The 25757-nt window shown below is 45.3% G+C and overlaps 2 protein-coding genes across 6 annotated transcripts in view; one reads left to right on the top strand and one right to left on the bottom strand.

The window, feature by feature from the left end:
- The window catches only part of SIAH1 (siah E3 ubiquitin protein ligase 1), a 29752-nt gene extending 19398 nt beyond the window's left edge, over positions 1-10354 (top strand). For 2 of the 3 annotated variants that reach the window (XM_040633264.1, XM_008702659.2), the window contains exon 2: positions 8380-10354. In XM_040633264.1, the coding sequence (XP_040489198.1) occupies positions 8382-9230 (849 nt within the window). In that variant the 5' untranslated portion in view covers positions 8380-8381 and the 3' untranslated portion in view covers positions 9231-10354. Of the gene's footprint in view, positions 1-5491; positions 6070-8379 lie in introns of those variants that run through there. The other variant, XM_008702658.2, reaches the window with a different exon arrangement.
- LONP2 (lon peptidase 2, peroxisomal) overlaps positions 9202-25757 on the bottom strand; it is a 105485-nt gene continuing 88929 nt past the window's right edge. For 2 of the 3 annotated variants that reach the window (XM_040633261.1, XM_040633262.1), the window contains 3 exons: positions 18961-19168; positions 18382-18572; positions 14977-15394 (listed from right to left, as the gene is read on the bottom strand). In XM_040633261.1, coding sequence (XP_040489195.1) covers positions 15173-15394; positions 18382-18572; positions 18961-19168 — 621 coding nt within the window. In that variant the 3' untranslated portion in view covers positions 14977-15172. Of the gene's footprint in view, positions 9339-14976; positions 15395-18381; positions 18573-18960; positions 19169-25757 lie in introns of those variants that run through there. The other variant, XM_040633263.1, reaches the window with a different exon arrangement.

Raw genomic sequence — 25757 nt, 5'->3', positions numbered from 1 at the left:
TTTCTTGAAAACTTTCCTGAGGTATGGTGGCTGTGCCAAAAAATGAATCATAATTAAGGATTCAAGGGGAAAAAATGGGTATTTATCTTATTTTTTTAAAAAGTTTTTATTGTAATTCCAGTCTAGTTAACATACGGTGTGATATTAGTTGCAGGTGTACAATATAGTGATTCAGCAGTTCCATACATCACCCAGTGCTCATCGCGACAAGTGCCCTCCTAATCCCAAGGATGGCTAGAATTGTGAGAAATGAAACCAGAATGGTTGCAGTTAGGTTTAAATAATTGTTTTGACACAGTTTTGAAGTTTCATATAATCTTTATCTAGGCAGGTGAGAAAGGGGAAGTTTTACTATTAGCGTGTTAAAAATGGGCTTGCCTTGTTTTGGGAGATGTTAGTACATTTTTTCTTGATGTTAATAAATTGTAGATTTGATGTGAAATAAAAATATCATGTAATAGCTAGTAAAATAGAATTGGGATATAGAACCATGCTGTCCAACAAAACTTAATGCAGTGATGAAGACATGGTTGTGCTGTTTTGCATTCCCACCAGCAAAGTATGAGTTCCAGTGCTCTATGTGCTTATCAGTACTTGGTATTGCCTGTTAAGTTTAGCCATTCTAGCTAGTTTTAGAGTTCTGATCCAGAAGTTTGGAGAACATATTAATGTTAATGGCAAATTATTTCTCCTTTCGTTCAAGAAAGGCAGTTGAGACTTTTTGGGACTTAAGGTGATGACTTACACATACATATTTGTATCCTCAATATCCTACCAATAAGACCCAACTAATTCATAAAAAACACTCTGCCGTGGCTTGGTGTTGATACCATCTTCTTTTTATCCCCCCCTCCCCCAAAAGAGGATGACTATGCAGAGGCTTTGCTGAGAAAATGGAAACTCTCAGACTGAAACTTTCTTAACCTCCAACTTCCTGAGCTAGATATCTTCTGTCTTCTCTGTTCTTACCATGGAGAAAGTATCTCTTCTAAAAACGTCTAGTCACTCTGTCTTCAATTTTGAATCCCCCATCACCAAGAATTTTATTTGATCACATTGCTCCATTTCTTGGGATTACTACCCTCTTTTCTGGACTTTATCAGCATTCACTATATTCTGGTCTCTCCCATTTAAAAAAGAAAAAAAGGAACCAAGCAGACAACTTCTCTGGTCCTTTCAGCCACTAACTTGCCTCTCCTCTCCACAGCCATGCTTTTGTTAACACAGCATCCTATTCAGTCTCCTTTGGTCTGATTTACACACCAGCCATATGTCCAAGGTTGCTTTTGCAGAGATCACCAGTAACTTCTCTAATGCCAACCCATGATCATGTTAGGCATGATCATACTTTTTTTTTTTTTTTTTTTTTTTTTTTAAAGATTTTACCATGAGTGGGCACACAAGCAGGGGGAGCAGCAGAGGGAGAGAGAGAAGTAGGCTCTCTGCTGAGCAGGGAGCCCGATCAGGGCTCAGTCCCAGCAGCTCAGGATCATGACCTGAGCCGAAGGCAGCTGCTTAACCGACTGAGCCATCTGGGAGCCCCAGGCATGATCATACTTAACCTCTCAGCAGACTCACATGGTTGACTGTGCCATTATTTTTCCTACTTGTTACCATAGATTTTTTTGTTATTTATGTAATTATTTGCACCTTTTACAAGATCACCGTTTCCAAATTACTTATTTTGATCCGTTGCTTGATTTTTAATCAAGCAAGAAGGGTTCGTGGGTGCTATATATTTCATGAATTCTTGCATGTTCAAGCATGTCTGCTTGTTGCCTTTTAATTTTTTTCTGATTATAGAAAGAGTACAAGTTCCCTGTAAGTATATAATAAAGCATAATTCTTATATTTATACATGTGAGTGTTTATGGATCTTCTTAAGTCTGTACCTTCCCTTGAATTCTGAGATACCGCCCTCCAGCTTTTCTCTCACTTTTGCTTTCCTTCTCGGTTGTTCACGTTTTTGCTGCTCTTGTGAGTCGCAACCAGCAGTTGGCCACATCTAGGGTTAAAAATGCAGAATCTCAGGCCCAGCTTCAGAATACCTCTGATTCTCAAACAGAACCTGCATTATTTTAATACGATCCCTCGATGATTAGTAGTCACCATCAAGTTTGAGAACTGTTAAAGTCCAGGGCCACTGCCTCTCATCAGTGAACTCTTCAATCTTTAAATGTTGGGATTTCTCTTTTTTAAGGCACGCTCTTCTTCCCCGCGGCTCCAGAGAGCATGTGTAACGCCTCCTCATCTGTCCTCTGAACTCTGGTACATATCGGCTGCTTTTCTGTGGAGACCTCTCACAGGCATCTCGTTCCCACTTTGCATTGCATCTGCTACCATGCTTCAGTATCTAGCATAGTGCCTCGTGGGTTCTGATTCAGTAAATGCTGTTTCTTTCCTGGGGTGGAAGTCTCTAAATAGAGTGATTTCTGCATTAAAAAGGCGTGTGTATATTTCTTTACACATTTGAATTGGGGTTTGCACTTTCCTCTTCATTTACTGGGCTATCACCTTTGTTCAGACTTCTGTTTTTACAGCAGATCATTTTACCAGATTATTGTCTCGGGCTTTCCCCATTTCAGATCACCAGTCTTACTAGATGCATAAGTAACTCTTCTAGAGCAGCGGAGTTTTCAAAATTATCTTCAGGAAAATAGAGCTTTTAGGAAAATACATACAATTTAAATTCTTCATATTACTTTGCTATGGTTTTGGAAACTAAAAATGGTTGTTTAATTTTTTTTTTCTTAGCATTATTGTTTTATAATGAAGTTTTTTTTTTAACTTTTGGTATTTTAAGCTGTTAAATTTTTAAGGAGACTTGCATTAAATTTCATTTTGTCAGCGTGTGAGAAGTAAATATTAAAATAGAAATGATTTTTTAACGTAACAAACATTTTCTGCATAATACCCTTCACAGTGTCAAATGTAGAAAGTACCTCTTTTGCAAAAGAGTTAAAGGATGAAGGCCCTTAAATGTTTTGAATGAAGGAGTTTTATTTAACCCATTGATTCCTAATAGAACAAATTCATAATCTGAACCTGTACTTTATTTTACAGTGAATATTGTATCAGTCCTAGGAATGATATTTGGAGAAGTAAAAGAGCGCTGGTGATATTTGCATCCTGTCTTTTTTGCAAATTTCACTTCTTATTTTGACAGTTGTTTTCACAACTCTCAATCAGACTAATCTTGATAAAGCAGTTTATTTATTGTCCCCTTTGAAGAAAAAAATTGCTAAAAATGACACATCTATATCATGCCCGAGCCTGTAGCTCCTGTGTATGTTGTTTGTAACTTGCTTTACAGTACACTGTGATCCTTTTTGCACGTGACTACATTTCTCCATTTTAAACCTTTATTTTGTAAGTATTAGCTTCCTGTTGCTGCTGTAACATTTTCACAGGCTCAGTGGCAAGCATTAAGGATGCAGACATCTTTGAGGGGCGCATTATTTGCCTGCCATAGTAACATTTTGTAAAGTTCAAAAAATTGTTGTTGTATATTACTAGGCATGAGGTATGATTAATCAGAGAAATTGTTCATCAGTCCTTTATAAAAAGAAACGAAGGTTCCCACATGAAATCAAGAATAAAATTTAAGTCCATCCACTTTTACTGTATGTCACTATGACAAAGCAATGATTAAATGCTCTGAAATTACTGGGAGCATTAAAGGCTGATTAGAAAATGTTTTGATGTAGATTAAAGTCTATTTAAACTTAATACCAAACTGGGCTCAGATGTAGGCTTTAGAAAGTATAGGTAATAGGTCAGTCTCCCTAAATTTTGGATTTTTGTTAACTTTCTATTCTATGGGCTTGTCTTAGTATAATGTAATTTTTGTGAGATTTTAAGCTCTTGTAAAACCAGTGTAAATATTCTACCTAGCTAAGAAATTTATTAAGGTTTATTGTGCTAAAAATTAGTTATGGCAGTTGATCTTTGGCAGACATGTTTGATCACCTTTACAAACTCAAAGTATCTTTTGGAACCCACATGTTCTAGGTCTTTCACTAGTAGATGACCTCAAGCAAGGCAAGAAAGTTCTGGAGGCGTCAGGCGAATACATATTTTGGAGTATGTACCATCTGTGGTATAAATAAATTACCCATCTCCCTTAATCCAGGCAAAAGCTATGTGAGGCTGGAAATAATGTCCCAGTTTTATGGCTGAACAGGTGGTGAAGACAGGGTTTGAATCCAGCTTTGGGTAGGTGACTCCGGAATGCCTCCACTTTTATTGTCCTGACTCACTTGTTGAGAGGTTTGTCTGTAGGTTAATGGTTTTCAGATGGTGTTATAAGGCTCTGTAACAGATCCTTTGGAAGTTTGGGAAAAATGATTTTTGTGTTTTCTCAGAATCATTCCTTCCCTTTGACTTGTTTTATACATTTGGGTTCAGTTTAAACTTTGGAAAGAGTTTCCCTGCCTAAAACATTTGACGTCTCCTGCCCTAGAAACCTGAGACCTCTCTAGAATGTATATGTATTAGAAAATAAAAATGTAGGTAGTAATAATTTATATTTGTCAGTGAACACTTTATCTAATTTCTATATTTATATTCCTAATGATGTTTTGTGTAGCCTAATATTAACATGAGGTTGAAGTGTTTGAACACACTATTAGTAGGGTTGCGAAGTGATTAGAATTAAAATTTGATGTGGAAAGTGGGTAATCTACAACTTACTGCCCTGGCTTCACTCCCACTACCAGCTCCTGCTGTGTTTAAAGGCTGCCCTATAAGCGTGATGTAATGACAGGTTAAACCGCCGAGTGTACTACTGACGCAGTGCAAATCTGAGGCCCAGCACTTTATTGGGGCACGGGTAATGCTTCCTTAAAAACAAAACAAGCTTCTCTGTTTAATGAGGCCATTTAAGATGGTTTTCCCAGAGTGGGTAGAGAATATAATCTGTTTGAAGGAGTTTAATATGGTTATGTGTGTTTACTACTCTCACTGCAGTCTTTTTGAAGGAAGAGGAGTTTCAGGTATGGTGCCAGCAGGGGTAGAAGAGGAGAGTGAGTTAGAATTGAGGAAATATGGTAGTTGACGCCCGGTAAATAGTGGATGAAGTAGAGAGTGCATTTACCCTATGTTCGCACGGTTAACCAGGAGAAGAGCACTATATATGTCCCATATGCTCTGTGTAGGCCTTAGGTTGAAATCATACAAAATTGCCAGTATCTGTTTTGTTCTATAGGAAGGCATGTTTCGACCTAAATGTAAGCTTGTGGAAATGCTGAGGTCACAGTGTCCCTGGGGATCGAGGGTAGGGTTGGATTGCGCCGCGCGCGCGGTGCCTTGGAGCCGTCCTGGGCTGGGAGGGCGGAGCTTGCGGGCGTGCCCACAGCGTGAGCCCCTCCCCTGCGGGCCCCGCCCAGCCAGCCCCTCCCCTGCGGGTCCCGCCCAGCCAGCCCCGCCCCACGCTAGCTGCGGCTGGGCGCCGCGAGCCTGGGGCCGGCTGGCACTGCGGGCTGGAGCAGGCTTTCCCAGCAGCGGCCAGGCCCCAGCCCTGGGCTCCGCGTGGCTCTCCCGGCTGGCCGGACCCTGTAGTAGCTCCAGAGCTGGCTCCGAGGGCGCGCTTACTCCAGCCTCTTCGCACGCCACAGCCCTGTCCTTTACCCACGCTGGCTAGCTAACGAATGTGGGAAAGACAAACTTCCAAGACAGACGGTTTAGGGCCCAGCGGAGGACAGCTCAGTGATGGCGCCCATTTTTGGAAACGCAGGCGAATTGGAGCTCGCAGGGAGGAGCGGTCGAGTCCTGTTGGGACGGGAGAGGCTTCATTTCTCTGCTGCTGCGGTAGCCGGTGTTTCGGAGGAGTGAATGGAATGTTACAGAGCGGGGCACTTACCTTCGCCTCTTGAAAACTTGAACTCGGACATGCTTAGGAACAGAAGGTGTCCAGGAGGGGCCTCTGTTAAAAATCGTATTTGCTCCTGGGGGAAAGGCTATGAGCTATCTGACTTCTCATGACCGGGAAGTCTCCCTTACCTTTTCTCTACTCCTGGAGGGGCGTCTTGCTCACATGTTTACCAGCAGCTGGGACAAGGAAGAGAAAAGGTATTGACATTAAGAGACTGGGTTGCTTAAACTGTGAAACGGGAAAGTTGTGAGCCCGTGGAATCTGGATCAGGGAGTGGCTGCAGTGTAATTGAGCCGAAATTTGCAGTGCTGTTTTCTTTTGATCTGCTGTACTTTTCTGTTTAAATCAAGCTTCAGGTTACGTCATCACTCCTGCGGGGTTGTCTAAAGACACTCGAGTCGTTGGTTCCTACTGCAGGGCTGCTGTGCAGTTGGGGTTCTTTTTGAAGACGGAGCTGGGTTCCACTTTCGGAGCTTTGGGAGGTTTTAGCAGCTGCTGCCCTGTAATACCTCGGTTCACAAGAAATACCAGCCTCATTTCACTTGTTCTCAGTCTTTAGATAGGGATTTAAATTGTGCTTTTCTACAGTGTTTGGGAAAGTAATAAAGATATATTATAACATAAGCCTGAATGATTGATGATCAGTGTACAGCCCTTTGCTAGGTTAGGAAATGAAATGATAGTGTTTTTCTTGCTTATATTTTCCTAGTTCTATTATGTTGAATACGAACTGAGTTTACTGCCCCTTGATGTGATTAGCTTCTTTTGGTTTAGTGATTTGAAAAGGCTTTGGTGGTTTAGACTGTTTTGTGCTCAGGAAACCACTTTCCAATTCTAATATTGCTCACATAAGTGAACAGTATAAAATGGAACATGAAACAGGTATACAGCGTATATATGGGGCATTTTGGTAATAATGCTAATAAGCCCATTGTTTCCAAGTGATGGAAAATGAGTGGATCATCATATGCACAAGGAATCTGACACCTGGGTTAATACAGTATTTCAGATGATGAGAATCGGTTCCTGTTGTCCCTAAGTGCATGTGATAAACCACAGTATGGTGGAATTCTGTACTTTTGTAAACTCTTGAATTGTAGAGTATCAACTTTAGTTGACAGTGAAATTGATCTTTTTTTTTTTTTTGGTACCTTCAATCCTCACTTGAGGTGTTGAGTTATCTAGAACTTGATTACTTGAGTAATCTAGAACGCAGATTGCATTTATATGGTCACATTGGTAGCCAGTTTCAAAGTCACATTCTTCGCAACAGAATATTATAATTGAGAAAGCATTAAATGTGAGGCATTAAATTTTAGTTTCGTTAGAAATATGGCTTATATAATAGTTATTGAGAATACATTCCTAGGACATTAGTAGACTGATGATCTTTTGTTACCCCCGAGACAAATATGGCCTGTCATATCCTAGCAAAGGTAGTTCCCTGGGAAAGGTGTTTGCTTTATCTTTCATTTAGCCTGACCAGTTAGTTACATTGTTGTCATTTCTTCCAGGTGACATTTATCTCTTAAATAATATTTATTACTGTGCTGATGAATGCTTCAGCAGCACCGGTCAACCCTAGGGTATAAGGAATTCTTAACCTGTTCACTATACTGTGCCCAGTGTTGTGTGTGTGTCTCTGGTGCTTTATCTTTATTCTTTATTTACCTTCTTTTCTGGCTCTTCTTTCCCTTTGCAAATTACATCTGATTTGAATTGTGGAATGGAAGTAGAATGGAAAGATGTACTTTCTCTAAGTACCAGACTAAGAACTTTTGAAGATGGCCCTCCATTTCTTTTCTCTTCCTCCCACTTTTGAGGTGGGGGGTACTGATTAGTAGGAAATAAGATTATTACATAGCTGATGTTAACATTCTAGGGAAAGGCTTACTAGATGAAGATGGATGATGGGATGGCAGCAGACCCTTCCCCTGGTGACCCCCTCCATTCCCTGAATGTACGTCTAAAGCAGACTGCTGTTCACCATTACGTGGAATTAATCGAAGCTCGTGTCCTGGTGATCCTGTGATCGCTTGTGACCCCCTGGAACTGTTGGGAGCTGACCCGGAACGGGAAAGAAAGAGACTGAGCAGGGGAATTGAACGCAGAGAGGGAGGGGAGGTTCAGCGAAAACGGATTTGATTGCACTTAAGCTACTTACAGGCTTTCCTTCGTTGTTGATGGTCTCGGTTTCTGTTTCAGCATTTATACCTTGTCGTCCAGTTCATCCGGGGGGATTTTTAATATTTTTTTAAGAAAGGGAATTCTACATGTGTTCTGGAACATTTTGATAAAAGAGATTTTATCTGGTATACAACTCCTTATAATCAAAAGGCGTGATTTGTGTAATTTATGGTTTTTTAAATCCTTTATTCTTTTGCTCACAGTACAGTTTGCATGAAACTTAAGTATTTCTGGCATGTAAGCATTACTTATAAAACAAGTGATAGTTGTAATTCTTTTTCTCCTGCCTCCTTTTATTTTTATTTATGTTCTTGTTACAGAAATGAGCCGCCAGACTGCAACAGCTTTACCTACTGGAACCTCGAAGTGTACGCCGTCCCAGAGAGTGCCTGCCCTGACCGGCACTACTGCGTCCAACAATGACCTGGCGAGTCTTTTTGAGTGTCCGGTCTGCTTTGACTATGTGTTACCACCCATTCTTCAGTGTCAGAGTGGCCACCTTGTTTGTAGCAACTGTCGCCCAAAGCTCACATGTTGTCCGACCTGCCGGGGCCCTCTGGGATCCATTCGCAACTTGGCTATGGAGAAAGTGGCCAATTCCGTACTTTTCCCTTGTAAATATGCCTCTTCTGGATGTGAAATAACTTTGCCACACACAGAAAAAGCAGACCACGAAGAGCTCTGTGAGTTTAGGCCTTACTCGTGTCCGTGCCCTGGTGCTTCCTGTAAATGGCAAGGCTCTCTGGATGCTGTGATGCCCCATCTGATGCATCAGCACAAGTCCATTACGACCCTGCAGGGAGAGGATATCGTTTTCCTGGCTACAGACATTAATCTCCCTGGTGCCGTGGACTGGGTGATGATGCAGTCCTGTTTTGGCTTTCACTTTATGTTAGTCTTGGAGAAACAGGAAAAGTACGATGGTCACCAGCAGTTCTTTGCAATTGTCCAGCTGATAGGAACACGCAAGCAAGCTGAAAATTTTGCTTATCGACTTGAGCTAAATGGTCATAGGCGGCGATTGACTTGGGAAGCGACTCCACGCTCCATTCACGAGGGAATCGCCACAGCCATTATGAATAGTGACTGCCTAGTCTTCGACACCAGCATTGCACAGCTTTTTGCAGAAAATGGCAATTTAGGCATCAATGTAACTATTTCCATGTGTTGAAATGGCAATCAAACATTTTCTGGCCAGTGTTTAAAACCATTGCAGTCAATTTCACAGAGAACAAGGCAGCCGTCTGCCTCTCAACCTGAACCTTTTGGTAGGTGGAAGCTAGACACATGAAGATAAATAAAAGGAAAGGCTGTTAAATACAGGAACCAGTTGCATGTAGTAACACTAATATATTTAAAAATAAGTCAACAGTAAACCACTGAAAAAATATATATATACACCCAAGATGGGCATCTTTTGTATTAAGAAAGGAAGCATTGTAAAATAATTCTGAATTTGTGTTGTAGATTGAGTGTACTGTTGAAAAATACTGGGTTTTTGTTTTGTGTGTGTGCCCGCGAGTTGTGTGTGTGTGCGTGTGTGTGTGCGTGCGCGCGTGCGGTTTTTTTTTTTTTTTTCCCTTTAACCGACAAGCCATGTTGAGTGGTCTTGGACCACTGCTTTCCCCCTTTGTGAGTCAATACATAGTGCTGCTGTGTGTGTATATTTTTTTTGTGTGTGTATTTGCTAATTTTTATTAATTCTAGTTTTTCATTAAATAAATTTGACTTTCTTTTCTGTAATTCAGGTTTTTCCTCACTTTTTTTTGTACCTTTTTAAAGTTAGTGTCTTTTTGATATGCATAATTGTTGATGGTAAAGTTTATACATATGTGTTCAGTACGTATTTTCTTTTCCCCCATTAATCAGCTCATTAGAAATATTTTACATTCAACTCTTTTGAGAAGATACGAGTTCCAGAAAGGAAGGGTAACAGCAGAATTATCAGAAGCTATTTAAAGCAGCTGTAAGATGGTCTCTGTCTGTCTGTCTGTCTCTTTTTCTCCAGCTGGGTCATACCTTTGAACTTATTCTTTGAAAGGTTAGGGAATACTGATTTTTTTTTTTTAATACTGGGAAAAAAAAAATCAGGCTTTTTTTTTTCCTTCCGAATATCTTGGACAAATCACATGTTTAAAATTTGTTCTTGTATTTATTGGTTTTTGCAGAAGAAGGCATCGTCTTACACAGTATTTGTAATCAAAAGCAAATCATTTGTTTAAAAAACGGCAGTTTGCAAAAAATGTTCTTGGTCTTTTATAATTCTCATTAAAAGAATATCTGGCAAATTAAAAACTTTTATGTGTCTGCTTTAGCTCTAAGTTTGATTAAAATCCAAAGTTATTTTCCTGTTCAGTTCTGTACTTTGTAACTGAAAAGTGTGCTTTATTTTGAAGTGTGATAGGTTTATTCTAAGCAAAAGAATGGGTATATGGTCTCCGTTTATAGTTTTGATTTCTTCTCTCTTGCTGACATTTTTATTCTCACAACTCTGTTAGACTAAGTTAAAATGCTGATCACTTTTTCCCCTTAAAAAAAAAAACCAACCCAACAGTAAGAATGAGTTTAGTATTTCATAGCCTGATGGTGATGAGCCTGGGCCCTGCGGCAGCCTTCCAGGGGCCTGTGTGCCGGTTGTAGCTCTAGCCTACTTACCAGCTCTGGGAGCTTGGGCCCCAGTTTCCTAATGTGGAAAATAGGGTTAGTTAATGGGGTTAGATGGGATACCAGTAAGTTACCTGGAACAGGTAACAGCTTTGCACCTAATAAGCACCCAACAAATGTTAGCTGCCATTATTACGCCTTTAACCAGCACCATACTGGGAACTGTTGCTAGTTCCCCCGAGGCACCTAACAAGATTCTGAAATGGCCTTCTGAATGACCGAAGATCATTTTACTCGTGTGGCTCTTATGGCTACACTAAACTTAGACAGTCAGGTAGAATTGATTTGGACTGCCCCCTTAGCCCACCAGCTGTGCTGGATGACAGAGTTCACTTCTCTTAACCACTTACAGAGTGAAGGTCGTGTATCTCTCCCCCTGCCTAAGCAGCACGGCTGGGGTTGGCCGTCCCCTGCCTGTGTAGCCAGTTTTGTGGTGAAAGGGACTAGGTCAGCCACAACGTGTATCTCGGTCTGTCCTGTTAGCACGTGTGTTTAGAAAAGCAGCCCCCCCCTTACGTTTGATGCACTGAATACTTCTATGAAGGTGTATCATTCTGTTTTTACAATATCTTAAAGCGTTTCTTGGGTTAGGATCGTGTACGCTCGGTGCGGGGCGTGGAGGTTAGAAGAGCGCACACGGGGTCTCGAGCTCGGGCCATTCGGAGGTGACTGGGGCACTTTCATTTTTCGAGTCCTTTGTGTATCTGCTTGTGCCTCTCACTTACCTGGGAATCGTTCATTTTGTAACTGCCTCTTGCCCTCACGTAACTTGAATAATCTTGGAAAGACAGTTTCGGGAAACTGTAGTGAGGATTGACTAGAATTTTAGCCAGTTTTCCTGATGTTAAGATACTGCTTTGTCCAGCTTGTCCATATCCGTCCTTTCCGGGTATTTATAAATACCTGCGAACATTTGTTTGTTTTCTCATTATATTCTTGGGATTCTTTGTTTTTAAAGGTCTTGATACTTTCATCATCGCCTTCTGGAGAGGTTTCAGTGGACACTTAAGAGTAGCAGTGTGAAGGATTTTCCCTTTCATTGTAACCTCATGTTTTGCTAATTTGTGCAAATGAAGATAGTAATTTTGTGTGTTGGACATCTAATAAGTTCATCTTTGGTAACTATTTTAAGTCCTCTTCGTATTGTTGGTCCACGGGGATGATGAGATCTACAGCCACATTCTTGGCTCACTTGAGATCTTAAATCATCCTTGTTACAGTCAGTGTTCTTTCTCCTGTTAATGCCCTGCCTCGTGTTTTGGTGTCTTGGTGTTTTCTTCAGGGAACTGTGTAGGCGCAGGGTAGGTGATACTCTTTAAATTTGCTCTTTTGCATTTATCTTCTTAAACTTGAATTTGTCCTATTGATTGAATCACAGGCCAGTTTAATATGTCGACGGGGAACAGGTTTGTGTTTTGATCTGAGTGATTTTTATTATAATTTTTTGAAGGCCCACATTTCCGTAAACTACGTGTATCGGGAGTGGCTATAGATAATTAGGCACCAAAAAGCCTAGTGCTCCCCCCGGCCGCACTTTATAGAAAAGTTTGCCTCATTTCAGTGGTTCCAGGTGGAGAATAGAAGTCCGCTTCCTCTGCTCTCAGCACTTGACTGCCTCACAACGTGGATGGCACCCGCCTCGTACAGGGAGCTCCTGGTGGTGGACACCACTAGTCACCGTGTCCAAGGACGGGGTTCCAGAGCCTCTGCATTTCGAGCAGCCACTACCAGGGATGGCACTCGAAATGAAACCCATCTGCGTTCCCACCCTTGCAGAGAGAATCTGTGCTATGAGCAGAAAGCAAGTCCTGACCGATATCAAGGAAGAAGAGGGAAGAAGGAAATCTCTGTGTTCCGCTCAGCACATGCACCTTTTTGCCCGCCTCTCTTATTAGAAAAAAAAAAATCCGATATGTTCAGTAGCCTTTAAATACCACTCATACAACCAGGAGACCGTATCTGTAATCACAGATTTATAAGCTGATGTTCAATATTTTATGATCAATCACTTAGACGGCATTTTTCACTGTAATCAAAAGCTCTCAAGACCTCTGCCGGACACGGTTATCGGTAAGGTTCACACAAAAGAGGCAGAGTCCAGTAAAACATGGGTATGTTTTAAGCAGACCCTACAGAATTTCTTGTTCACCAAGACATTTAAAGCTTTATTTAGTTTTAATACTTGAAGAGTTTTGAAAGCTCACAGGTGAAAGGCATGTGGGGTACTGGTTAAGTACATCCCAGGTCTTCACCTCTAGCCCTGCTTGGAATTTCTGAGTTCGCAATTTCAGTAACCCCCCCCCCCCCAGCTGGCTGTCCTATAAAGGGTGTTTGGAAAACGCTTTAGGAAACAGTGCGAGAAGCTACCCCGTACCACCGGTCATCAGGGAAGGGCAGATCGAAGTCAGGAGCTGCTGCTTCACCCCAGGAGGACGGCCAGGACCGAAAAGGAACCGGGGGCAGAGTGGAGTCGGGGTCTCTGAGTGGCGGGTGGGAATGGCGAATGGTGCGGCCAGCGCTGTGCACGAGTTTGATGGTTCCCCACCGTGAAGCAGGGGCTCGTCCTACGAACAGCGACTCTCCCGGGTCTCTGCCCAGGACTGAGAAGCAGGGACAGGGACCGTCGTACACGCACGTCTCCAGAACCCTTGCCAACAGCTGAGCGGCGGAAACCAGCCGGACAGTCCCGGCGAGCGGAGAAGATGGGGCGTGGCGCGCACGGGATGCGCTGCGCGTGGTCAGCACGGCTGAACCCGGACGACACGCCGGGTGCAGCAGGTCACACACACAAGCTCACACGAAGTAGCCGGACTAGGCAAACGTGTGGACGGATGGAAACACGAGTTACTGTGAGTGCGTACAGTTTCAGTCCCAGATCGTGGAAAAGGTCTGGAGAGAAAGGCCATGGGTCTACACCGCTGTCCGTGTAATTCATGTCCCTGAATTCTGCACTTAAAACGGGACAGAATGGTCAATTCTGCTCTCGTCACAATAAAGTGAATAAAACAGAGACTTAGAAAAGCAAAACCAGGGCCAGAGAAACAAAGGTCTACTGCTCACGTTCCCGCCACACCCGGGTTCCCCGAGGGCACAGAAGATGCTGTCGCTCGCAGACGCACGCAGCGGCACGTTCGGGACCGGAACGCTGGTTAGTCCCGCCTTTCAGTGCGCTCGGCGGCTACTTCTGGGTGTAAGGAGCCACTGCAGTTCGGGTGTGGGGTAGCTCCCTCTGCTTGCTGAAAACGAACTCACATCCCTGTCAAGATGACTGCACGGAAGTGATAAAATCCTAACAGTGAGCAGAGTCCACGAAAGGTTTTTAAAAAATGTCCTGGTGCCTGCTCTCCCCCTGGCCATCCCGAGCCCCGTACCCGGAGCCCTCGGTCTGGATTTGTAATTCCAGAACGTTCCGATTTTACTAGCAGGTATGTGGGTGACTTGCAGACCCCCAGGCTCACCAAGGCGTTCCAAAGTGTCTCTGCCTCTGTTCTAACGCCTTGTACTACGAGTCTACAGTCCGTATTACTTTGCGGCCGTGTTCTCACTCGTCTGCACCGACACGCACTTCAGTACCACTGGTCCCCTTCTACGGGTGAGGAAAACTAAGCAAGCGGAGGAGCCTGACTTCGCAGCTCTGCAGAGCCTGGGTTCAGTCACGGGAGGATTAGAGAGCGTGGAGTCTCCCGGATCCGGGGACTGGCCCAGGCAGACAGGGAATCGAGGGGAAGTGACAAGAGTCAGGGTACCAAGCGTGGGGACCATCCCAGGATGGACGGCTGCCTCTGATAAGATAATGTGTGCTAAGCTGGGCCGCTCTGCCTGATGGGAATCATCACCTTGGACTGCTACGTCCTTCAGCATCAGAAGCACCCCGTCCTGGGGTGTGCAGACCTCATCCCAGGCTTCATTTCACTCGAACACTTTATTTTCCACAAAGACTAATGGGTGGTGCTATCTCCATCTTTGCCCCGTGGCCCTGCTACGTTACCGCTCTCAGGATCAGCAATGTCTCCAGGTGACTACGGTAACGGTCTACACCAGCGGTTCCGGATGCTGAGCACGCAGCGGTCAGCTGGACGGCGGACTAAAGCAGATTTCCGGGCCCTCCCCCCCAGTCTGAGTCAGAAGGCCTGCTGGTGGGTCTTGAGAATTTACATTTCTGACCCCTTCCCAGGTAATGCTGAGGCTTCTGGTCTGGGCACGGACGCTCTCCCCCCCTCCGGGGACAGGAATGCTTCCACTGAAGACAGCAATTCAGTTTTTCTCAATCAGTTTATTGAATTACCATTTCTGTAACCCAACACCAGCCACCACTCGGGCGAGATCTGTTACTGCTGTGATCGTGTTCACAAACGGGACACCCCGCTCGCCGCTACCGAAGGAACAAGAACCTCTCCAGTACCTTCCGGCACCTCATAACCTGAAATTCTGACAAGCTGGGACCTGCGCCTACAATTTGCTATTTAAGAGACCAGGTCTGGTGTTGACGGTAAAGCCACCATCAAAAGCTGCATTAAGAACTTCATCCAGGCAGCTTGCTGTGACAAAACTTAAATCCTGTCGTACATTGCCCGGGATTTCTTCGAGGTCTTTTTCATTCCTCTGAGGAAGAATGACTCGCTTCAGTCCTGCTCGGTGTGCTGCCAGCACTTTCTCTTTAATCCCACCCACCTGGAAGGAGAGAACAAAGTTATTCAGATTTCTGGTCGTCCTCAGACTGTGGAAGATCCCTGACCCAACTTCCTTTCACGGCTATTTTGAAACATCGAAATCCTCTTCCGTTCTGTTATAGCGGGAGCTGGGAAAGCCACTACAAAGGTTAATAAACAGTGAATTCTTTATGTTTCAATTTGTGTTCTATTCAATCCTTTTAATGGGGCAAAATTCTAAACTTTCTATAGATATGAGCCCCTCTTACGTCCGCGATTCCTTCTTACACTGTCAGGTCAATATTTACATTGCGTTTTATAATCAAAACAATCATCAATAGGTCGATTCTGAAAAATCATGACATTATTTTAGCCACAAATATCACTCCCACGGAGCTGAGCTGTGCGCCAGGAGTACTTCCTTCTGTTCAGGCTTAAAGCCACCACCTTTGTGCCACTTGACGAAGAAAACATCCCAAGTGATGGAGGCTCTTACAGTGGTTTTGAAATATGTCCACAATGGTCCCTTCACAAAAGGGGGAGTCTCATTCCCCTCCCCTTGAATGTGGGCCAGGCTTAGTGACTCATAAGAAACAGAGTGTGGGGGAAGTGACGCTGTAGGACTTCCACAGTCAACCCACAAAAAATGAGAGGCGCTGCTGCCAGGTCCGTCTCTCTGGATCTCTTGCCCTGGAAGTCGCCGGCGCCATATTCGAGGTCACCCAACAGCCTCTGGAGGAGCCCTGGCGGGGGGAGGACCGGGGGCATCCTGCCAACCATGACCAATTTGCTAGTCAGGAGAGTGAACCGCCCTGGAAGCAGATCCGCAGCCCCCGTCAACCTGCAGATGAGGGCGACCGGGCTGGTGTCTTGACCGTGATGATGGGGCCCTGAGGCAGGTGAGCTCAGCTAAGCCTCTCCTGAGTTCCTGACGCCCAGACGCCGTGAGCATCATCGCTCTCGTTTTGGGTGGTGTGCTATGCGGCAGCTCTCAGTCCTACGCCCCAGAACACGTCAGCCCTGGAGACGGCCCCTCAGAGCCCTCCAACCACGCGCAGTGACACTGCCCCGGCCCTCCTGCACAGCTGTCGTCCTGCCAGGGCTCCTCCGCGTGCTGCTGAGGGACACCGTCAGAGGGCCTTCTGCAGAAAGAGTCTAAGACTGACTCCCTGCACGTACGAGAACGCCTCCCTTACTTCCCCGTCCGGCTGGTGGTGCGGCCGCGTGTCCCTCGGGTCCCTCTCTGTCACTTCTGAAGGTGCTGCTCACCTGGGGTCCCTGAGGGGACTGATGACACAGCTTTCTCCTCGGTTATCTGAACACTCGTGGGGATGAGCTCTTTCTCCTAGTTGGCGGAGGCCCTTTCCATCTGTAGATAACCCACAATTCTAGGAAACGTTCCATGGTTTCTTTGACAATTTGTTCTATTCCGTTTTCTCTGTTTGCTAGAATGCCTGGTAGTTAGATGCCGGATCTGCTTGATTGCTTTTTCTATTATTTTTTTCTGAATAGTTCTCTAATTTTAAAACCTAAGTTTTAGATCCAAGTTTTCTCCCCACTCTCTGTTCTTGAACTGTCCTCTCCGAACTGCCGGCTTTAGCGAGCCTTCCTCTTCCACGCCGCGGCTTCTCTCCTGGCTCAGGGAATAGGTTTAACACTGGAGGCTTATTCAAAGCTGCTGTGGCTCTGCCCTGTGGGGGTGGGAAAGCCTTTACCTGGGTGCTTATGTGCCCTGAGAGCCAGGGGACAAGGGGAAGACCCACTTATTCTATGGAGATTTCTATGAATCCCCTGGTTTGGTTTCCCATCTCTTTGCTGCTCTCCTGGTCTGTGCCTTGTGGTTCTGAGCCCATACTTTTCCCAGATTCCTTCTGGGAAGATCGTTTCTACCTCTAATTCGACTTCACCAGCCAGGACGCTATCCTCCAGGCGGCTAACTCTCAGCTGCTGACCCCCCACTCCTTTTTGAGTGTTTGTATTACTCCTTTCACTCTTCGCTTAGTCTACCATCTTGAACTAGGAAGCTGAACAGTCATGTCAGTAAAGCATTTACATGTCCTTTTCATAGCACAGATAATATTAACCACAATTAACCAATGTTATGGTCTGCTGAAATGCAGTAATTCCTGGGAAAGGTGAAGAAAAGACACCAGCCATTCCTTTCAAGTACAGACCTACACATGTATCATAATTACAGGATTTAGAATATGGTTGAATTTCAAAAATTGGGGAAATGAGAGTTGTCTTAGTGATCTTGACTGGTGATTCTATGATGTACTTTCACAATTACCTCACAAAATAAAGGTGTTCTCAGAATAAAGCACATTTGTTTCTTTTCTCACGTTGCTGTGAACCCACCAAAATTCTGTGGTAGACTAGTAATCAACGACTTAAGACCCTAAATGATCGCTTAAGACCCTAAATGATCATCAAGTTCTCTGCATTTTTTTATCAGTGTTTTTTAAGTAGTTTAGGGTGTGGAGAGGAGCCCCAAAGCCCCGTATATATATAGAACTTTTTACAAATTTAGCAATTAGACATGGTTGGTCTTTATTACAGTTTCCATTTTATACTTATTTTTCTATAAATCTATCAACTACAGCAATCTAAGTTATCTATAGGAGGTCTCGCAGGGGCTTCAAAAGTTGAGAAGTCAGCCTGAAGTTTAAAACAATCAGCTGCTCTCCTGTTTCACACAGAAGTTATCTGGCTAACAGCTTGCTAACTGGAACAAAACCTCCACTCTTCACCTTGCGGCTGACACTTCTGATGACCACACTGATCTTTCTGTCCCTCATAAGCCTTCTTTCTTAGTAGAAGGGAAAACATGGGGAAAATTGTCAGTTTGTCTTTTATTTGATCGATATTGAAAAATATAAATTAGTTACATGTATAAAACTTTAAAGTGTTTAAAACTAAGGTATATATACGAAGAAGGGAAACTACTACTGATTTAAACTTTAAATTAAAAAAATTTAAAACCATATAAATCACTTTCGTCAGACTTACTGGAAGAACAAGACCCCTCAGTGTGATTTCTCCAGTCATGGCCACATCTGAGCGCACCAGCCGCCCACTAAAAAGCGAGGCGAGACAGGTTACTATGGTAACTCCAGCAGATGGTCCATCTTTTGTGACAGCACCAGCTGGGAAGTGCAGATGGATGTCTGTGTTGTCAAGAAGATCAAAACTTCCAGAAGCTTAAAAAAGGAAATAAGGATTTTAATGTCGAAAAATTAAACCTGTTTTCTTTTTCTCCTAAAAAAAGAGAATCAAAAAGATAAAAATGTTTTGGGTAAATGAATCCCTCAAAATATTAATGGGTGGTGCCATTAGAGTGGGGTCTGGAAGAACAGTTTCATTCTACTGTAAGCAGAACTGAAAACAAACCCTTGAAAATCCGTTTCTGGTTCACGCACGAGGCACCGAGTCCTAGCGCGGGAACCAGAATGGCTACGGGCGTCCCAAATCAAAGGTCTGCTGCTTTCCTGAAGGTGTAACTCCGCCGTGCGAGCCCATCTGACCCCCGTCCCAGAACCGGGAGGCGCCGCCTGGATCTCGAGCCACAGGCCCGGCCTCGCCGCTCACCGTTAGTCAGCCCGTAGGTCTTCGCGTTGCTGCGGAGCCAGCTGATGGCCAGGTGCGCGGACTCCTTCATGACGTCCCCCAGCTGGCCGGTCAGCGTCAGCTGACCCTCGCCGTCCATGCGGCTTGCCTCCACGAACATGATTTCCCCACCTAAGGGGGTCCACGCCAACCCGATTGCCACTCCTGGTTGACTCAACCGCTCGGACACCTGGAGAGAAAGAACAAAATGACCGGTTCAGGCCCCGCGAGCCGAACGACCTTCTGGCCGGCGAATCTCACGACGTGCGGCCGGCGCCCACGTCTTCAGCTTAAGCCTCAACTCAAAGGGCTCACCCCTCACGTAAGCCGGAGTCGCCCCTTACTAGGTATGGCTCTCCGCCAGAAGAAAAACTAAACTTCCTGCTCGGCACTTATTTTTACCTTAAAATACGTGTGGATAACTTTGATTAAAGAGCCACGTCTAGTTACACGTGCCCTAATTTTCAAGGGACAAACCCAATTGTTTTATCTACTTCAATATTTTTATCAGGCTGCATACTTCTCAATACTCCAGAACCTGACTTCATTTTAGGTAATCTTGCATTTGTTTCCGAAAGCAGAAACCCTTTTTCTTTTTTTTTTTTTTAAAGATTATTTATTTGTTTGTTTATTTATTTATTTATTTGACAGAGAGAGAGAGACAGCCAGCGAGAGAGGGAACACAAGCAGGGGGAATGGGAGAGGAAGAAGCAGGCTGCCAGTGGAAGAGCCTGATGTGGGGCTCGATCCCAGGACCCTGGGATCACGCCCTGAGCCGAAGGCAGACGCCTAACGACTGCGCCACCTAGGGGCCCCCAGAAACCCTTTTTCAAACACACATTTCTTAAATGGCCAAGTGTGAAGGTATGTGTTAAAAGCCCTGGATTTTATTTCTCTGCCACTTTACTTTCTCTGTTCCTGCTGGAGAAACACCGTCCACGACCACTTCACGACGCCCCGGACCTCCCCCCGTGCGCCCTCACTGCCGCGTGCACTGAACGTGCCACTCTCCCGACACCACCAGCCCGGCGACGAGCCAGTTCACGCGAGTTAGGAAAACACATACAAAGTAATGGTACAGTTAAAACACCATCACGGTCCCTCTGACTGCACCCTCTGGGCCTCCACATTCCTCACCCTACAGAAGAAGCTATCACCCTGAGAGGAACGGAGCACAACGTGTCAACCCATCACTAATCCAAATAGGAGATTTTTCCACCGGAGGTAACTTTCTCACGAAGGAGCAACGGAACCAATAGTCTGAGTTTCTGGTTAAAGGGCTACGTTGCTGATGCTTCCTCCTTTTCCATGGGGCTTAGATGGTCAAAATCCTGACTTTAAAACACTCCAAAATCATGTGTGGTGTCCACGAAAACGACTGGGCACGAATTTGTGGTCATAAACCCGCTAGCATGTTTTGAAAATTTGTTTCATATTTAAAAAATGTAATTCTAAATAACTTCATCTGGTAAGTGGGACTCGGCAGTCCGACCGTGGTGCGCACAGAGCCGAGCGGGTACCAGCTCCCACCTCCTCCGCCCTGGCACTTGCCCTGTTCCATCCGTACTTGAGGAGAAAGACACAAAGGATCAGTATGCAGAAGCTCGGTACTATTTAAGGAAAACACAGAAACAGCTATTTATAAAAGTGCTCCCGAGGCTGGTTTTTTTCTAATATAAAATCGATGTTTTATACCCTAATGACATCTACTTTGGGTGGGAATTTGCCAGGGGGTTCTGTTTTACCACATGGCTCTTTTCTAGGGCTGAGTGAACTAATCCTCCAGAATTATCCTCAGTACACTGAATCATATGTAATTTAACCGAAAAAGCCGTTTGGCAGAATTCTGTTAGCTATAACGAGAACCATCCCTTTTTTACAGCTAAATCCTCAAAACTCATCTGTCAGGATAATACCAAAAATGTCCCCAAAGAATCAGGAGTAAGGTGCTTGTTGATTACTGTGTCGCTTCAAGAAACCAAGCCAGCTTTCCAACTCTGCATCCGCTGGGGGGCCTGGTACTCTGGGCAGAGGTAATTGGTGCATTGTTCACTCAAACGACGGAGAGCAGGTAAGTACATACGGCCAAACCAGAAACACCCAGGCCCACAAGCACTTTATTCCGACTTGATGGTTAAGTGTTCTCATATTAACCTGAAGATGGGAAAATGGCAAAATCTATGATCTAACAACATACGGGCAAGAGAACTGAGGGGCCCGATTACCAGCAACCCTAGAATCTCTGTGATTAAGGCTAATAGCTGTTCTCTAAAAGGTGAAGGATCTTTAATTCGTAGATTCTTAGACTTGGAAACATATATATTTAAAAGATTTTATTGATTTGGGAGAGAGAATGTAGTCCTGCATGGGGGGCGGTGAGCAGAGGGGGCAAAGGGGAGGGACAAGCAGACTTCCTGCTGAGCAGAGAGCCCAACATGGGACTCGATCCCAGGACCCCAGATCATGACCTGAGCCGAAGGCAGACACTTAACCAAATGCGCCACCTAGGCGCCCCATCATACTTTTTTTTTTTTTTTTTTAAGATTTTAAGTATTCTCTACACCCAACGTGGGGCTCGAACTCAGCCCTAAGATCAAGAGTCGAGTGCTCCTCCAACTGAGCCAGTCAGGCGCCCCTGGAGTCATACTTTCGAGGGCACGTGCTCTGAAACTGTAACAGTCACGCATCCGGTTTCTATGTATCTTCCCTCAGCCATGAGGGGACCGCAAGTAACTGCGAAGGTAAAGGGCAAGCCCCATGCTCCTCTCCTGCCCTGTGTGCAGCTTGCCAGCCATCTTAACCCCTTGTCCCAGAACAATCTGTGTCTCATAGCACTCCTTAGAAAGTGATTCAACACACTAATTTCAGACCATGTGTATCCGTACTTTTCTGTCAGTTTCTAATTGCACTGCTGGTCTGTGGAATCCTCGACAGGCCTCGGCTCGAAGCTGAGAATGTTTTCCCTGCTAGATGTCCAAGCGGAACACAAGCATCCCAAGCCCATTTCGTCGTTCAATTTCCCACACGTATATCCTTGCGCTTCAATTTCCTTGTCTGGTAACTAAATCTTGCTTAAAGAAATGGGCGATTTCTTCTGTAATAATTGTATCAATCATGTAAATCCATCATGTCAATATGCAGATTGAAGGAGTGTTGAAAATATTTAATGAAAGACCTAATTAATAATAGAATATGTCTTCTAGGGACGCCCGGGTGGCTCAGTCGGCGAAGCGTCTGCCTTCACTCCGGTCACGATCCCAGGGTCCTGGGATGGAGCCCCGTGTTGGGCTCCCTGCTCAGCTTTTCCCTCTCCCTCTGTGCTCCTCCCCCAGCTTGTGTTCTGTCAAATAAATAAAATCTCTAAAGAAAATTAAAAAAAAGGATATTTCTCAAGTCTGGTTCATTCTTGGCAGTTCGATGGTAGCCGTGCTGAAGGAGCATCTGTGTACTAATTACTGCCATTTCCCACCGTCCATCCCCTTGATAACTGGGAATAGTGATAACTGAAACAGGAAACACGAGGTTCCGTTACAGCTCGTAGGGACGGAACAGCGAGTGCCTCCTGGAACTGACAGCCTACTTCGGAACATCAGGTGAAGGCACGGTTCCACTCCAGCACGGGGAGACAACGGGGTGTGTACCAAGGGCTTCTGTCTACGGAGCCCTGAGGAGGCTCGGGTCCCTGTCTGCGGAGTAGGGACACATTCTCACGGAAGAGGCTGAGCAGAGTAGGGTCTGCTGGGCAGAGAAGGGCCAGGAAGCCATCGTGAGACAGGCCGGCAGGCGCCGAGGACTGCAGACAGGGTAACTCCACGGCCTTCTTTCCAGGGGCAGGCGCGTACCGCAGTGCCCGCGCAGCCCCAGCTAGCAGACGGCCGTGCGACGCGGGCACGCTCGTCACAGTGCCGCTTACGCTGTAACTGGTTTCTTTTAGACCTCGGAGCGCTTTTCACGCTCCTGCCAGGCTGTCACCACGGCAGCCATCCATCTGCCAACTTCTTTCAAGTCTTTGTACTAAGATCCTAAGCCTCGAATTCATGAATATTTGATTTTTCTAGTTGTAAATTTGTTTCCATAGCGTTTAGAAAAGGGAAGGTCAGATGCTGTCTGCCTCGGAGGGGTGCTGGGGTCGGCACTGTCCTCTCTCAAAGGGTGTGTTAAACAGCCCCCCTGGCCTGCCCTGCACTGCAGAGAGCCAGCTGCTTTCAGCCCCTCTCAGTAGAGCCTCTTCTTGGCCACATCCATTCGTGCCGCGGCGCCGGGCCAGGCCGAGTGTGCAGCACTGGTGCCGCAGGACATGGGTGCGTGCGGCACGGCGGGTTTAAATGGAGTGGATGGGAATTCACTACCTCTATGCTTGTGGGCATTTCACTAGTGTTTACACTCGGCCCATTTCTAGCACCTGATTTTGTCTGTTTGAAAGGCAAGCATGCTGATGCAATCTCCTGCAATTCACCTTTGGATGCATGTTATTCAGGATGCTTTTATTTTTTATTTTTAAAAAGATATTTATTTATTTGGAGAGAGAGAAAGTGTGAGTGGGGGAGGCGTAGAGAGGAAAGGAGAGGGACAAGTAGACTCCTCACTGAGCATGGAACCCACTGCAGGGCTCCATCTCACAACCCTGAGATCATGACCTGAGTCGAAATCAGCAGTCAGCTCGTAAGTGACTGAGCCCCCCAGTGCCCCTATTCAAGATGCTTTTAAAAATCTGCATGTCCATCTTTTTCCCTTTAATATTATTATTTTTTAAGGGCAGCGACCTCTGGGTAAGGACTTTTCACACACCACTGCAGGAAACTAAGGGTAAGGCTTTAATACAAAATATGAATGGAGTCAGGAATACTTAGAAAATCAATCTCAGGACTAGCCGGCCGGACAGAACACGGACACTTAGGGCGCGGATGACTGGCTTTCTGAGACTGAAATTAAATTTATCCTTACCTGTTCTTCTAATTGTGTCACTACATTTACAATCCATGTGTTTAAGACTGTTACCCCTAGAGGGGTGCCTGGGTGGCTCAGTCGTTAAGCATCTGCCTTCGGCTCGGGTCATGGTCCTGGGGTCCTGGGATTGAGCTCTGTGTCAGACTCCCTGCTCAGCGGGGAGCCTGCTTCTCCCTCTCCCACTCCCCCTGCTTGTGTTCCCTCTCTTGCTATGTCTCTGTCAAATAAATAAAATCTTAAAAAAAAAAAAAAAAAAGACTGTTACACCCCTAGAGATTTTCGGTCAACTGCAAGACTGGCCGTTAGGATATGTACCCAGTGGCGTGGAGGCCTCTCCTGCTTTCACTAGGATGCAAATGACAACTTCTCATTTCACCCGAAGGGTGTTCACGTAACCAACCTATGCAAGTAATTACGACCGAGCTGACCATCGTTACTGGCAATCTCCTGACCAGATCAGGTAAGACTAAATAACTGTCATTTGATTCCTGCACCTTTCCTACTTCCTCTGCAGCTGCATGTGGCCCCAGCGCGCACTCCTGAGGAAGCCCTGTAAGTGTCCTGTGCTGCGGTAGCGCGCGCGGCACGACGGACGCCCAGGCCGCTGCAGACACCTGCGCCCACACCCGCTCCTTCCCACCTTCTCTCCCAGTGCGCAGAGCGCTTTCTTTTCCTTTTTCCTTTCCTTTTTCCTCTTTCGTTTCCTTTCCGTGAGTTTAACTGATCTTGTCTCTTTAGGAAATCTCATTGTACTGGAAAAGGTGACTTGTGATACTGCTCCATAATGTGAAATCTAAACTAAGTCCCTAGAACTCCTTTTCAATCTGTTTAGGGAATTCTAAACGCATGTAACTATTGATAAAAAGGCGCCTTCTTACCTTTCTTCCTCACTGGCAGTTTGCTAGGTAGTCACACGGTCGGCACTAACATATTTTTGCAGACTCATCTTTGACAAGAGTGCAGAATGGTCAGGGGTGGTGGAAGACTATTAAAGCAAGTCTAAAATCAGGACCACAACAACAGTAAAAACGGGTGGGTTTTTGGTTGTGGTTGTTCTGGTGATTGGGGATGTTAGTTTTCAGGGAGTAAGGCGGCTGCAGGAACGAGCATTTGTTCACTGTTCAGCATGTACCAGGTCCTACATGGGTGGGTGTTTTATATCATCGACTCAGCCAATCCTAAAACCCATCTCAACACATGTATAATCAGCCCCATGGGTCAGATGGACGCAGCCCATTCAAGGAGGCTGGGTTTATCACCTGCTGAGTGACAGGCTTCCCTCAACTTCCCTTCTCCTAAGCCCCTGCTATGGCGGCTGGCTCCCCACCTCCATTCCCTTCTCACGATTTTCTGCTTTCAAAACACTCCTCCCCTTCCTCCCCACACTGCATCGTGCCATCATCCCAGGTGTCTCCAGCGAACCGCTGAAGCTCTGCTGCTACCTGGCTTCTGTGTTCTCTCAACAGCAGTTTCCTCACCTTAACTCGGCCACTCTCTTCCAGGTCCTGATCACCAGCAGAAATCCCGCCAGCTCTGAAACCCGAATGTGAATGCTCCTATCCCCCGATCGTTTTCTCATCCCTCTTGTCCACCTGTCCTCAAGACCATCGACGCCGCCACCTTCACATTCTGCACCTACTCTGTCCGGACTTCACTTCTCTTCTGGTGCAAAGAACAAGCCTTTGTTCCATCATTATAATCATCTTCTTGTAAATAACTCACTATTCTTGTCCCTTTCCTCATTATTCCCACAAAGGGTATCCTCGTCGCACACGACTTCCTCCCCTCACAATACGGGTCCTATCCCGTCTCACCTGCCCAAAGACTTTGTT

This window comes from Ursus maritimus, unplaced genomic scaffold (genome assembly GCF_017311325.1).
Source record: "Ursus maritimus isolate PB19 unplaced genomic scaffold, ASM1731132v1 scaffold_19, whole genome shotgun sequence".
Classification (NCBI taxonomy): Eukaryota; Metazoa; Chordata; class Mammalia; order Carnivora; family Ursidae; genus Ursus; species Ursus maritimus.
This window is presented reverse-complemented; position numbering and strand designations above follow the sequence as displayed.